The 15206-nt window shown below is 39.0% G+C and overlaps 1 protein-coding gene across 7 annotated transcripts in view; it reads left to right on the forward strand.

Moving 5' to 3' along the window:
* The window catches only part of ARHGAP42 (Rho GTPase activating protein 42), a 251314-nt gene that overhangs the window by 196645 nt on the left and 39463 nt on the right, over nt 1–15206 (forward strand). For all 7 annotated transcript variants that reach the window (XR_006721255.2, XM_010973325.3, XM_074372929.1 and 4 more), the window contains 5 exons: nt 513–642; nt 6160–6260; nt 7973–8082; nt 10754–10832; nt 12224–12263. Coding sequence is in view for 6 of the 7 variants with exons in the window: in XM_010973325.3 (XP_010971627.2) it covers nt 513–642; nt 6160–6260; nt 7973–8082; nt 10754–10832; nt 12224–12263 (460 nt within the window). In the remaining variant the exon portion in view is untranslated. The remainder of the gene's footprint in view (nt 1–512; nt 643–6159; nt 6261–7972; nt 8083–10753; nt 10833–12223; nt 12264–15206) is intronic.

Genomic DNA, 15206 nt, shown 5'->3' on the forward strand with positions numbered 1-15206 from the left:
CAGAATTTCTGGAAACCAAGCTAAGTGCTGTTTCTTCAAAAACATGTCTGGAATAAAGGTGATGAACTTTTTCCTTGATAAGTGCCACGTATATCAAAAGTATATGAATCTAATTTGTTTTTAATCCCCCCTCAAGAAACTAAGTCCCTGTGTATATGCTTTTTTACCTGAAGTATTATGGAATATAAAACTCTAATTGATACTGCATATTTATAAAGCTGTCATTTGCCCACTAGGTAATAATGTTAGAGGGGGAGGTAGAATGAAGGACATAAACACACACTCACAGATTCAAAGAGAAACATGCAGAAGATCATTCAGAAAGACCTCACTTAAGCAATTCACAATCAGACCATGGAACTCAGCGTAGAGGGTTGTGGATGTTGCGAACAGTCCTGAAAGAACCAACGTCATCCTTTGCCCCCTCTGCAGTTTTGAAACATTATATTGGTGGTTCCTCAGAACTGGTAGAAAACGATGAATGAAATTGTTGTTGTTCTTATTTACTTAAGACAAGGAATAATTTTGAAAGCACCCGACAAGAGGTGGAGCGGCTGATGCAGAGGATGAAATCTGCCAATCAGGATTACAGGCCACCCAGCCAGTGGACGATGGAAGGCTATCTTTACGTGCAGGAGAAACGTGAGTCCCAAAGACATAAGTTAACGTCTCTTCTGATAATATTCTGTTTCCGTCAGATGTGACTTGGTTAATGTTTTTTCCTTCAAGTGGGAAGACTGAAATTCCCCACAATTTTATCACATTTAGTCTGCTCCGCCAGCCACCGCCACCAAAGTGTGGACGTTTTCCCACATTCCACCCCCAGATGCTTTAAGTGGGTATATCACTGAACTTACAGTCTTCACGGATGGTAGCTACAGTAACATGGGTTCAGTTTTAGAATTTAATTGGGATAGCTAATCTCAGTTTAAAGTTTCATAGGAGATTGACAATCAAAGCCTTTGTCAGGAGGAGTCATCTTGGTGACGGTGGTGATGGTTCTCCCCTCCGGCAGCATCATTTCATTTAATTCTGTGCTCCGTCCGTTTTCAGGAGTAAAACTGGCAGTTATACAATGTCAGATTGGCGTCCTTTATTTACTTCCTGATGTTGGAAATAAGCATCAGACCTAATAGAGCACTGTTAGAACTGCCTCACAGTAAAAAGGTTGTTTGCACAAAAATTAATAAAAAGCCATTCAGACTTGTAACTGGGGTCCTCTTCTTGTCAACCAGTCTGACTAAATGAGCCCCTATTTCAGACCAGAAGGCCCTAACACTCCCTCTTACTGTTGGCGGGGTACAAGAACAGTTGCTTTTATTTCCAGTCCATGATGGACCAGTGTCTTTGTAAAACACAAAATCATGTGCTTGGCTTGGCAGTCGTCTCAGATTGCTGTAAAAGTTTTGAAATCATTATTCTCACTTCCTGTACCTTTTCTCATCATTTGGGCCTCGCAGACCGCATGGTGTAGCACTGTTCTGAGTCTCCCTACAGTGGGCAGTAGATCAGTGAAACTGTTTTGGTTCTATGATACTAGAGTTAAAGGGTTTGAGACGAGGAAGCTATAGAGATTGGGTTGATTGTGAGCGTTTTTTTGACGTAATGCAACATGATCACTAAAATGCCACTGCGTTTTATATTTGACAGGCCCAGGAGATGCTCATTTGCTTAGCTGTATACAAGCAAATAAGAATTTGATCCCAATAGACTCAGCAAACATTTATTACTGCCTGGCCTGTCTGGTAGAGGGCTGCTGGTTCAGGAAATCCAGTTCCAGGATTTTCTGTCTCATAACTACCTACCTTGACCAGCCTGTTGTTTTCAGATGTTAAAAGGATAAATCTAATGACCCGCCTGTCTAGTCTAAATTAGAGTATAATGAATTAGCTTTCAGCAGAATTTCATGAAAGAGGACCGATTCTTTGGTCACATACGGGGTAGATGGGTTTGACTCAGGGCTATAAGGAAATGTTTGAATACTGGAAAATTATTTCAGATTTGACAGCCTCAGCGTGAGACGGTGCAGTGAGAAGAGCTCATGTTTCGTGTCAGTAAAGGATATTGCTGAGTGGAAGACTGTGTTGACAGTGAGATCTGTTCAGACCTGCATCTAATGGAAGCACCGTCCTCTTGCCTGAAGATTTTCTTGTTCATTGTAACTCAATAATATTTTGTTTCTCGAGGGTCGCCCCCCCCACCGCAAAGTGTTAACACAGTTGCTAAAATCTGCGTGGGTGTACAGTATCTTGTTCTAAACCAAAAAGCTTTGGATGAGCTAGCAAAATTCAGATCTGTCTTGTTCAGTCCCTACTTGGTAGTCCATCATTGGATGGTGCCATGGTTTGCTTACCCGTTCCTCACTGTTGGACTTTTGGGTCAACCTATAAACATAAACCCTTTAATAATTTGGGGGCTGGATGGCTGGACCAGTTGCAGTGTTTATGCACCTATCTGATGGTGGTACGTTTTGTTCTGAGATATCTGACTTCTCCTCTCAGTCAGTCTGATCTGACCGTGAAGCCCTCTGTGGCACTGACCTTTTCCCTGAGGGTTCCTGTTTCTCTAATTGATAACATCTCTTCTTAGACTACAAAGCTTAGGTAAATCTTTAACTCTGGTGTGTCTCTGTAGCCTGGGTCCAAGTCTGTTCATTTTACCTCCTTGGTGACCTTGGAACCCACACCTTCCCTCCATCTCCACAGCCTCGCAATGGCCTCCTAACTGTTCTCGCTTCACCTCCAGGCTTGTCCACCTCAGTCCACTCTCAGAGACCTTCCAGCATCTCCCTCTACAGTTCTTGCTCGGTTGTGCCTCTCCTGTGATGGCCGCTGGCCGTGCAGGGCATTCGGGGCTCTCACATTTGGACCCCCCTCTTTTTTTCAGCATCCTCTCTTATCATGTTGCCTTCCCAGTCCCACAACAGTTTCCATCTTGATTTTTCTCAATATCTGCCTGTGTTACCTCTATAGCTTTAGTGAGGTGCACTTGGCATGCAGTAACTTGCAAATTGTTAAAGTGTACAGTTTGATAAATTTTGCCAAATGTGTGTACCTACAAAACCATCACCACTATCAGCATAATGAATGTATTCATCACATTCAAAAGCGTTCTTCTGCCCCATTATACTTCCTTCCTCCTTTCATCCTCAGTTACTGTTCTCCCCTCGCTTAGGGATTTACAAAGAAAAATAAAGAGATTATATGTTGTTGGGATTATTTTTCTATGAGGGACAAGTATTCAGAGCCCTTTCTACTTGGAATCTTCGAGAGCATTTATAGTAAGGAAATCTGACCAGCCCCCTAAGACGTATTGATTGTGCGCTTGCTGTCTGAGTAAGTTCTGTCGGGGACAGAAAATGAGATGAGGAGCGTGGCTTCAGGGTGTTTGTTCTGAGCGGAAAGCTCAGGCAGACGCACACAATTAGCAGCCGGCGATCAATAGTAAATATCAGGGCTGTAAATTGAGTGATAAATGGACATGGATGTAACGGGGACGGCAGCAGACTATTGCCATTGGGACACAGAGCTCCACTTTATCTGGATTTGTGGGTTTTGTGCTGCCCACCTCTAGGCAGACGTTAAACTGCATTCCAGTGGACTTCAGTTTCACCAGGAAGAGCGTGGGGTCGAGTCGGACAGATCTATGTCTGGATTCTGTGCCGCCTATTAACGGGGTGATTCTGGGTGAACAGCTTTCTGAGCTCAGTCTCCTCGTTTATAAAAGAGGGGTATTTATACCGATCTCATGATAATGTTGCAAGAATTAGAGGTAATGTGTGTAAAACGTCTCAGTCATCAGTAGTAGTGCTTGATCATGCTACGGTGCTTCCTGGGAGCCCTTACCAGTCTTGCAATTTGTGTTTATCTCATTTAATTCTCAAAACAACTCTTGGGAAACATTATCGCTTTAAAAAGAACGACTCCAGCCCCATGCCCTGTTGAAAAATGTAGTACCATCTGCAGCTTTTAAGCTTTGTTTCCTTCTATGTAAAATGTTCTATGTAATGTCTGACTTTAAAGGTTCCTAGCTAAAGTGCTGGCCCTTAGCAGGTGTTCAGTGAATGTTAACGCCCTCCCATTCCACCACCATCATCTCAGCGACCACAGCTGATTACTGGGAAAGACAATTAAACTTGGCTTCTTTTGCAACTTTAGAGCTGCAATAAATTTTATTTCCCTGGAATTTTTTTTTTCCCCAGGACTTCAGAATTGCCTGCCTAAGTACATCTGCCCTGGGCTGGTGCCAGGCAGCTTTAAAGAAAGCAACATGTGTGCGCAACACACGGAAAGACTAAATGCATGAGGTTCTGAACTCAGGATGGAGGCAGGAAAGAGCATCTCGGGTCTGAAATGTCATCAGAGTGTTGCAGCAGTTTTATTTAAAAATCATAGCTAATATTGCCTCATAAATCGCTTCCTAAGTGGTAAAGTCACTGTGAGGATTTCCATCCAGCCACTTTCCACTAATCAGCTCTAAGCCTTTAAGTATTTTGCACTGCGTGTAACAGAATTACCGACAAGTATTGTTAAGTATTATAGAGTGAAATGGTCCCCAAACAGAATTGAAGTTAATTGCAATAATCCTTGGTGATTACCAAGTATAGAGCTGCACCCCGTAATTTTAAAATCTGGAGTGGTTTAAGTAGAAAGGCTAAACATGACACCAAGGGCACTGTTATTACAGGAAAAAAAAATTCAAATGGCTCATGAAACACTCTTCTCAAGAGTTGCATTTTTCCATTTCAGTTTCTGGCTTTTGGATATATGGTTATAAAACTGAGCCAGCAATGGCATTGTGCACAATTGTGGCTAGAGAGATCCAGGTGTTAAGCAGGATGCGACCCTACCTGGAGACGCTGTATGGGAAAGCAGTTCCGTTTTCAGCCCCCTCAGCCCACTCCGGCATTTGAGTGCAGATGATTGGCTTCCCCATGGGAGAACTGGAGGTCTTCTGCCTTGTTCGGGGCAACGTGGAACTCATTATGCGTCCCTGTGCCGGAAGCAGCAGCATCCAGTTGTTAAGAGTCCTGGAGGACAAGTGATGTGCTGTGGGAAAAGGATGCACAATGTTTACGGGCGGCAGGGAAGAAAGTGAGCATTGTACACATACATCCTTTTAATACAAAGAGTAGAAATTATTTTCATTTTAAGCTGTAGTTTGAATTCACCTTTTTTCAGATTAGTGGTAAAAGAAAATAACTCCATGGTCACTTAAGTCTTAGAGAAAGATGGGTGATTCATTTATTTATCAAATCTTTATTGAGCCATGACTGTATATCTGGCCCTGTTCATCACTTATTCCTGCTCGCAGAGAGCCTTAGCGTCTAATGACAGAGACAAACAAGAAATAGGATAAATTAGTAAAATGTTAGCCATAGCAGTGACAACTGCTGAGAAGAAAGTAGAGCAAGAAAGAGAGATGAGAAATACCAAGGTGGGTGTTGCGATGTCCAATATCTCTACAGAAAACGCCATATTATAAAGGTGACATTTAAGAAAAGACATAAAGTGACAGTGCTAAGTCATGCAGCTATCTGAAGGAAAAGTAGTCCAGTAAGTGCAAATGCCCTGGGGTAGAAATGCATGTGCTGTGCTCAAAGCCTAGCCAGGGGACCAGCGTAGCTGGAGGAGAATGTATGAGTCAAAAGGTAGTAAGGTCAGTAATGAGGAGCCAGATCCTGTGGGGTCTTCAGTTTTTATCTGGGGGTAATGTGGGAAATGCTGGACAGTTTTAAACAAAGGGGTGAAATGATCTGGCTAAATTTTTAGCAGGGTTCTTCCGGCAGTTCTGAGAATAGAGGACGAAGCTAGAAGTGAGGAGACCTGTTGTAGTAACTCAGACTATTCTTTCTCTTTCTTCCTACCTCTCTGGGGTACAAGTGTATCACTTTTACAGATGAGATGACTGCAGTTCAGATCTAAAGTAACTCTTGAGTTTACAGAGTGAGTGTCCACACTGCAAATAAAGCCGGATTGTTTGATGGCAGGACACTCTACCCTCCACCACTCTCACACCAGACTGACCTCACTCGCCGTTAACAATCCCAACTTGCACGGTCTATGGAAACACTCATTTGTGTTTCAGAGCACTGAAAACTGTACAAACTTGTTACAAATCATTTACTAACAGTCTGTAATGTTTCTTTCCTTACATTAGGACCACTTGGTTTTACATGGACAAAACATTACTGTACATATGATAAGGGAAGTAAAACATTTACAATGAGTGTTTCAGAAATGAAATCCGGTGGGAAAATGGTGAGTTTTTTTTTTTTAACTGATCTTGTTGTTTAATTAATGGAAATAAAACAAACAAATAAAAAGTCTTGTGTGCTTGTTTTTCTAATAAACATGCACACGATTTTTAAAAATTGGAAAGTCAAAAAAGTTTCTCTCGCTTTAATGACACTGATGAAAGCGTGGCCGGGATTTTTGTTTGGCCACAGAATGTTTCTAAGCAGCGTTATTAAATGTAGGGACATCTCAGCTGGGGTCCCCCCACATCGCTGGCAGCAGAGTTGTCTGTGCTGCTGGTTGGCCAGCAGCCCGCAGAGGCTTGTCGGCGGCTGGACCAGGCTCAAGGTGTCTGCGTCTTCCTTCCTAGTGGTGCCTTGGAGGTGGGTCTGCCCCCGCGTGCCACTTCCTTTTCTGCACCGTGTACTGTTTTCTGAAATGCTGGCCAACAAAATTACTCACAAGAAAGTGCTTATTTACCCCTAAAGTAAATTCGTCACTGAACGTCTCGCAGGAGTAGCAGACAGTACAGAACAAAGTGTACTTTGTTGGCGGAAGTGCTGCGGAAGGTTTTGAGGCACCTTTATTCCGTGTAGCGTACAGTCCTTTTGTGAGTTAAGATACGAACATGGCGAACGGCTGAACTTACCAGTTAGATAACTGAGCCATCATCTAAGAATCCTAGAGCTGGGGGTTATTTCAAAGATTATTTTACCCAGATCATGGTGTAGATCATGGCAGAGGTAAATGTTGACCTAACTCAGATGTTCAGGTACATCAGCAGAAACTTAACCGTGCGTGGGCATTCATTAGAGTCTTACTATTCAAACTGAGAGACATAGAGTAAAAGAGAACGTACTAGAGGAAAAGAGACCTTAGATTGCTACCATCATGGGAAAGTATTAATGCTACGATCATGCCTAGATTCTCCTCTAAAGGTTTCATCAGAAAAGAGTTTGTCGGAGGGAGGGTACAGCTCAGTGGTAGAGCGTGTGCTGAGCGTGCACAAGGTCCTGGGTTCAATCCCCAGTGCCTCCATTGAAAAAAAAAGAAGAAGAAGAAAGAAAGAAAAGGTGTTGTCAGTTTTTGTGGCAGTCAAAGTTTTGTTAATAAATGTATGAGATTTGCCATCAAAGATCATGGAATTAAGCAGGCATTAGGTAAATATTCCCCTTTAAACTGACTAGCATCTCAGGTACAGAAGAGAGTTATGAATGAAGCCTGTGCTGGATCCTGTCCAAAGAGGTTCGGTTTTAGTTTTAGTAGCAGAGACCAGCAGTTGGTTACCAGCAGGGGAGTCACGTGCTGTGCGTGATCGTGACAGCGCTATAGCAGGTGGCTCCTACAACTTTCTTATTTTGGTAGCTCTCTTGAGGTTTTGAGGCAGCCAGCATTTAATACTCGACAGCTCTGGTACAAACACACAGACATAGTACAGTACACGGTAACATGATGAGTAGATATGTTGAAGGGCACTGGACAGGCACGGCACAGAATTCTTTGAGTAAAACGTGTATATGTGATTAATAACAAATGGTTTGATGTATTAGTCGGGCAGTTAACATTAGGCATAAGTCTTTGTATTTATAGAAACACTTAAAGGATGTAATTATGATCCTAATATATAAACTGTACTCTAAGTTGGCATTTTAATATGGAAACTTTAGATGCTGTGTTTAATGTATGTTGATTCACCTTGTCGTCGTGTCAGTAATGTGCCCCGTTTCTTGTTTCAGAATGGCCTTGTTACTAGCTCGCCAGAAATGTTTAAATTAAAATCCTGTATCCGACGAAAGACGGATTCAATTGACAAACGATTCTGCTTTGACATAGAAGTAGTTGAAAGGTTTGAACTTTCCACTTTACATTTTTTAATAAGCTAAATTATTTGTTTCTTTCTCTGTACAGATACAAATAGGAAGCAGCCTAAAGTGCTTACTTTTCAGTCTCTCTTTAAAAACCAGTATGCATGTCTGTTTCATTCTTTCACTTGTTTGTTCAACAAATGTGTATTGCATGATGCTTTCCCAAAAAAATCAGACACAGTCTTACCAAAGAGTAATGTCGCTCAGTGGAAAATCTGGAAAATCAATAAAAATGACTGCATTCAAGGAAAGTGCATGTCGTGGACTGAGTCCCCATCACAATGAGGGAGCCTGGTAGCATTGTTCATGGCTCCTGGGTCAGCCTGTTTAATGACTTTGAGACCTACTGGCCTTGCTTCTGAGAAATGATACAGCTATAAATACCATAAGCTTCCTTCCATCAGTGAGATTCAGTGCGTACCATGTGCAAAACACTGTTCTGGACATTCTTAGCCATAGGGTATTGGGAGAGATGTAGAAGTTGTACATTCAAGTTTATTATCGAGGGGAAATATTTAGCTCTCCTCCTCTATTGCTTCAGTGCAAGCAGAATGGAAACAAAATAAGGATGGATATGCTTCTCGATCTCTGTTGCATTCTGTTATCTATTTTCTTCCCCTGCGTTACCACCGTACTTTTCTGAATACTCTAGCTCTGTGTGTTGGTGTGTGTGTACACAGTATGTAAGGCACTGTGACGTGCTGTAGGTACTCGTATATACCATAGCTCACACACACTGTAGCTTATAACTATGTGGTAGGGCAAGGCGCCGTTCTTACACGTCTTTAAATGTAAACGTCCATGGAGATGATGTAAAGTTGCTTGACTGGTGCACAGAGGTATCCACATCTAATTTACAAATGTTAGCCACTATATATAGAAACAGATTTTTAAAAAAGTTTCTGCTGTATAGTGTAGGGAGCTATGTTCAATATCTTGTAATAACCTTTAATGAAAAAGAATATCAAAATGAATATATGTATGTATATGCATGACTGGGACATTGTGCTGTAGACCAGAAATTAACACATTGTCACTCATGGTACTTCAATAGAAAAATAAAAAACAAACAAAAAATTTTTTTTTAATTTTAAAATTAAAAAAAAAAAACAAAACCTCGGGTCAGCTATTTTGGCCCTGTGTTCTTACACTTTATAGATCTGTTTATTAAATTTCTTTTCTCTCCAGAAAGTCCTTTGGGATTTTTGACTGGAGTTCTATTAGAGTTATTAATTAATCAATGGAGAGTTGACCTCTCCCTAAGATTTTATACATTTTTTTTTCAGATTTATTTTTGGGCATCTTCTTTTTATTGAAATTTTGATTAGAATTCTTTTCATTAGTAGACACTCTTGTTTTATGGTTGAGACTGTGGTATAGAAAGGCTGTTAAATTTGTTTATATATCAATCTATGTCCAGCATAGTGGTTGAACTCTATTGGTTTTAGTAGTTTTGTAGTAGGAACTTCTGGATTTTCTATGTAGAAAGTATTTTGTTGGTATATATTTACATATTTATGTATATTTATATTTTCTTAAATACCAACATATTAGTGGTTTCCCTTTTTTTTTTCCCCAACACTTTCCAGATATATAACCTTGGAGCACACTGTTAACCTCTGTACTTTGGTTGTTTCATCTATAAAACAAAGATAATCAGTACCCATATCAAAGGGTGGTTGTGACAAATAAATGAGATAATAAGGGAAATGTGACTTACAACACAGTGCCTGGCACACAGTAAACAACCAATAAGTATTGGTTGTTGTGATTATTGGTGCTTTAGACTGGCTTATATTCTCCAAGATAAAATTACCTTCTTCTATATAATACATTTATTCCTTTTCCTATGAATCTAATGAACTGCTTTCCTGTTTACATGAGAGATGTATGTTTTTATCACAGTTTTAACTCATTCTGGACTTTTAATCACACAACATTTGAATGAGATTTCCTTCTTGATGCCCCTCTTCACAGAGCCCTGTAATTTTCTGTTCATCTTCTGAACAGCCTGCACAGTTCATTAGCTTAATTTCACTTTTTCTAGATTCTTCATCTTTTTCTCTCTTACATTGGTTTCCTCTCCCCCTTTGATTTCTGTTTCTTGAAGTACATCCTCAAGTAACTCTTTCAGAATGAGTGCATGAGAGACAGTTGTTTTCAAATGTATTAACTATGATATGTGATTATTATATATATAAGCACTTTGGTTTTAGTGTCTTTTGAATAATTAACTGCTTATGGTATATAAGACTTTCTGTATTGTTATATACTCATTATAATTATTTTTAGTGACTAGATTTTACCGCATTGGAGTCATTATCTTAATTATTCTCATATTGTGGAATGTTTAGGTGGTTTTGAACTTTAGTGAATGTAGCTCTGTCATCCTTTTTGGTCATTTCAGGGGAAATTGTTTGAAACTAGCCTCCTTCAGATGGTCTTATACTTAAAGCACTTAATGATTTTCTTTTCATTTCTTAAAATTTCTTCTTTTTTTCTTCTCTTTCTTCTTTTCTCTTCATTTCTTTTTTCTCGTTCCTGAATTTTCTTCAAATTTTACTTTTATGGTTAACTAAGAATTTAAAAAGTAATAAATGTGTCAAGGCATAAAAGTAATAAATTAAATATATGAAATGTTTGCTTTAACAGGCATGGGATCATCACGTTGCAGGCCTTCTCAGAAGCTAATCGGAAACTCTGGCTTGAAGCCATGGATGGGAAGGAACCGGTGAGAATATGACACATTCTATGATTTGTTTTATTGTTCTAATAATTTCAGAGTACGTCTGAAAAAATTTTATGTGCCTGTAGAGTATTTGAAAATATTAAAATAGCAAATCAAGGGAGTGGAGGCTCTTAACTGTTTTTCTAAGGTTGCGTCCCTGGTGCTTAGCACCAACTTTCTGATTTGTTTCTCAAGGAGACTTCCAGGACTAATTTAAAACCCCAAAATGACTTTGAAAAAATTACTTGTAATCATTAATTTGGCTGCATTGATTGCCTTCCCTTATTTAGTTAGTAATTCTTGAGTGCCCACTCTTTGCTAGGCCCATGCTAGGCTATATGATCGTCAGCGTGACGAGCAAGTTTTAGGGTAGGAACTAATTCTAGTCTAGACTATTGTTTAAAAGTCTCATTTGATAAAGCTGTGGCGTGTCATTTTCCTTCTATCCAGGTCGCCATTTTACTAGTAGCTATTTTGATGTTGGCATAATTTACTTAAAATTATCAGGGAGGCTTATGTAAAAAAGGGAATAAATCACTGAAGGCTTTTGTGAAGAACACTGCACTAAATGATTAGAGGGATGAACACACCAAGCTAACAGAAGGCCCCAGTGTGTCCCTTGAAAACTGTCTTTTAAAATGGCAGAGAACTTGTGAACCTCCTTGCGAGAAGTACCTGTACAACAGCGGGGCCACACAATGTGTGGCCCCCAGACTTTGAGGCTGTCCTGACTGTTGCCAGGCAACAGTAAGATGAGTGCAGAGATGATGATCAAGCGTCTGGAAAATTTTATAACCATTAGAAGAAGTCATGTTCCATTTGTTGGGAATTTAATAATAAAAAGCTTGGACTCTGTATCTATTACGTTTATTACATTTAAATTGTATTGTAATTTTACAAAAATGTCAGTCAGCGACAGATTAAAAATTAGAAACGAAACAGTTTGCCTCTTTACCACTAGTAGTTGAGAGGCAGGCCTTGATCAGTCTGGAGGACATTTAGAAGACACTGAGATAGCGCAACAAGTACAAGTTAAGAATTGTACACATTGAGAAAAAAACACTAAGCCGATGATTTGAGGAAGGAACAACCAGGTGAAACCCATCGTGAGATACTTCCTGAAGAAGGGAATGGATGCATCATGTTGGAGAACAGAATGAGACACTTAGGTCACAGAGAAAGGGATAAAACTTTGCTCAGGGCAGGACAGCCAGGGGAGAAGGAGTGGAAGACAGGACTGGATGATAGGGTGGGGAGATGGCATTGCGGACACAGCAGTTGTAAGACCTCGAAATTCGGACACTCCCTTTGTGTATCACTGTTCCAGTGTGACTCTGGTAATCTGTTCTGGGTCATTAATTGCAAGTAACTGATTGACTCCCTTTGTTTTTTAGATTTATACCTTGCCTGCGATTATTAGCAAGAAAGAAGAAAGTAAGTCATTTTAATAATTCTTTAAAATGTTATCATGTAGTCCTTTTTTTTTTAGTTGAAGTAAAGTAACATTCTGTTAGTTTCAAGTGTACAACAGAATAATTTAATCTTTGTATACACCACAAAGTGATCACCACAATACGTCTAGTACCATCCATCACCCTCCAACTGTCCTCCTTCACCCATTTCACCCACTCCCCTACCCCCTTCCCCTCTGATAACTGTGAACCTGTTCTCTTTATCTGTTTGGTTTCATTTTGTTTGTTTGGTTTGTTTTTTATATTTCACATGTAAATGAAATCTTGTGGTATTTATCTTTCTCTTATTTTACTTAGCATAATGCCTTTGAGGTCCACCTATGTTGTTGCAAATGGCAACATTTCCTTTTTTATGGCTGTATAGTAGTCCATTGTGTGTGTATACACCATATATTCTTTATCCAGTCATCCACCAATAGAAATTTAGTTGTGTCCATACCTTGGCTATTGTAGCTAATGTTGCTATGAATGTAGGGGTGGATGTATCTTTTTGAATTAGTGCTTTTGTTTTCTTTGGATAAATACCCAGAAGTGAAATAGCTGGATTATATGGTAGTTCTCTTCTTAACTTTGAGGAGCCTTCCTACTGTTTTCCATCGTGGCTGCATCAGTATATTCCCACCAGCAGTGTATAAGGGTTCCCTTCTCTCCACATCCTCTATGGAATTTGATATTTCTTGTGCTTTTGATAATAGCCCTTTTAGCAAGTGCGAGGTGCTATCTCATTGTGGTTTTGATTTGCATTTCTCTGATGATTAGTGATGTTGGACATCTTTTTATGTGCCTATTGGTCATTTTATGTCTGTTTTGGAAAAAAATCTCTATAGGTCCTCTGCCCATTTTTAAAATTAGGTTGTTTTTTGCTGTTGAGTTGTTTGAGTTCTTTATATATTTTGGATATTAACTCCTTATCATATATATATGATTTGCAAATATCTTCTCCCATTCAGTAGGTCATCATTTCCTTTTGTTGATGGTTTCCTTTGCTGTGCGGAAGCTTTGTGGTTTGATGTGGTCCCACTTGTTTATTTTTGCTTTTGTTGCCTTTGCTTTTGGTGACAGATCCAAAACTTCCATGCAACACTGATATCAAGGAGCTTATTTTGTCTTCTAGAAAACAGGTCTAATAGTCAAGTTTTAATCTGTTTTGAGTTGATTTTTGTGTGTCTTATAAGATGGGGATCAAAATTCATTCCTTTGTATATGTCTGTTCAATTTTTCCAGTACCATTTATTGAATAGACTCTCCTTTTCCCATTATATATTCTTGACTCCTTTGTCATAAATTGTCTATGTGTGTGTGTGTGTGTGTGTGTGTGTGTGTGTGTATGTGTGTGTAGACTTTCTAGTTATTTGCCACCCTTTATCCTTGTTTAGTTTAGGATTTCATATATACTTTATGTAGTCAAATTATTTGACATTTAAAATTAATTTTCATATATTTATAAGGTTATGTATATATCCTTTAAAGCACTTTCAAATTTTATTTAACTCACTTGAGTTTCTCTCATGATGCCTAAATTTATTTTTAAAACAGCCTTATTAATCCTGAGTTTTGGATTGTTATTAACATACAAGTTAAAATGGAGTAGAGATAAAAACTGGAAAAGTACCCATTTGAAAGTCATAAATATTGAGTGTATGCAAAAGCCTTTTATTTTAACTGAATGAAATGCTTCCTAGTAATTAATTTCAGAAATTATCAAAAGGAAATGCATGATTTAAAATACCTTTTAAGAGTTAAAAAAAAAATCCAAGTTTTTATCCTTGTGTTTCTTTCCTTACTGCTAATCAAAGAGTGATTAGGAGAAAATCTTTCATTGCCAATTTTTATCTAATCACAGAAACATTAACCAGCAGATAAGAGGTTTGTAAGTGCTGAATATTCATTCTGAACAATTACCTAAAAAGTAATCTGAGGTGTAATTTGCATCTGAGTAGAGTTTGAAATGTGTTTTCTAACATTGGTTTCATTGTTCACATCCAGCATATAGTCTTTTCAAATTCAAATGAACGTACTCAAGGACAAGTCTTTCTTGAAAAACAAATGAACATACATATGATATTGAATAGAGCTTTTGAATGAGGACATGAACAAGTCAATCAGAATATATTTGATACTTAAATGTGCCTCTGAAACTAGAGTTTCTGTCGTAAGTAGGAAATGTGAATGAGAAAGTTGTCCAATGTCCTTAGGCTGTGATGGAGGGAGACTGTGCTTCTTCGTGTAGCAAAGACTCACCCTTCTGGAAGTCATCCTTCCTGTCGTCTTAGCCCCCAGAAACATCACTGTGCCACCGTGTGTCATCATCCATCGGTGTGTGTTTCAGACAATGGCTGTCCGAGAGTCCATGTGTTTGTATCATGTCTCACATGCTCTGGGTAAATGTGTTAGTTTTCTACCCAGTTCTCTGAGCTCCTTGTGACAGACCCCATCTCTCCTCCAAACACAGGCCTTCCCTGAGATGTGTGCGTAGCACAGATTTGTTCTGATTCTTACTCTTAGTGCCACGAGGCTTTTATTACCCAGGGGGAGATTTTGATCATAGAAAGGAATATTTCAATGACCTTTGCTTTATTAATGGTAGCACTTGAAGTTATAAATCTTAACCCTATTTTTGAGCTTCATTTTTATTATTTTGTCTTCAGCCATAATTTTTTTCTAAGCCTATCAGTCAACTTAACAGCTCTTATTTATAAATGTACCGATGTTAAAAGTAAGTCATTTTTACTTCTTTATTTTTTCATAAATTTGATAGCATTCTCTCAATGCACATTTAATCAACCAAGCTCATAGAGACACGCCAAGTTGTAATCACAAAGCTGGTAAATTTTATTCTCTCAAATTCAGCACCCTAATAAGACAAATTTGTGATTCTGGCAAATACAATCTTCCTAAACACCAG

The sequence above is a fragment of the Camelus bactrianus genome, chromosome 10 (assembly GCF_048773025.1).
Source record: "Camelus bactrianus isolate YW-2024 breed Bactrian camel chromosome 10, ASM4877302v1, whole genome shotgun sequence".
Classification (NCBI taxonomy): domain Eukaryota; kingdom Metazoa; phylum Chordata; class Mammalia; order Artiodactyla; family Camelidae; genus Camelus; species Camelus bactrianus.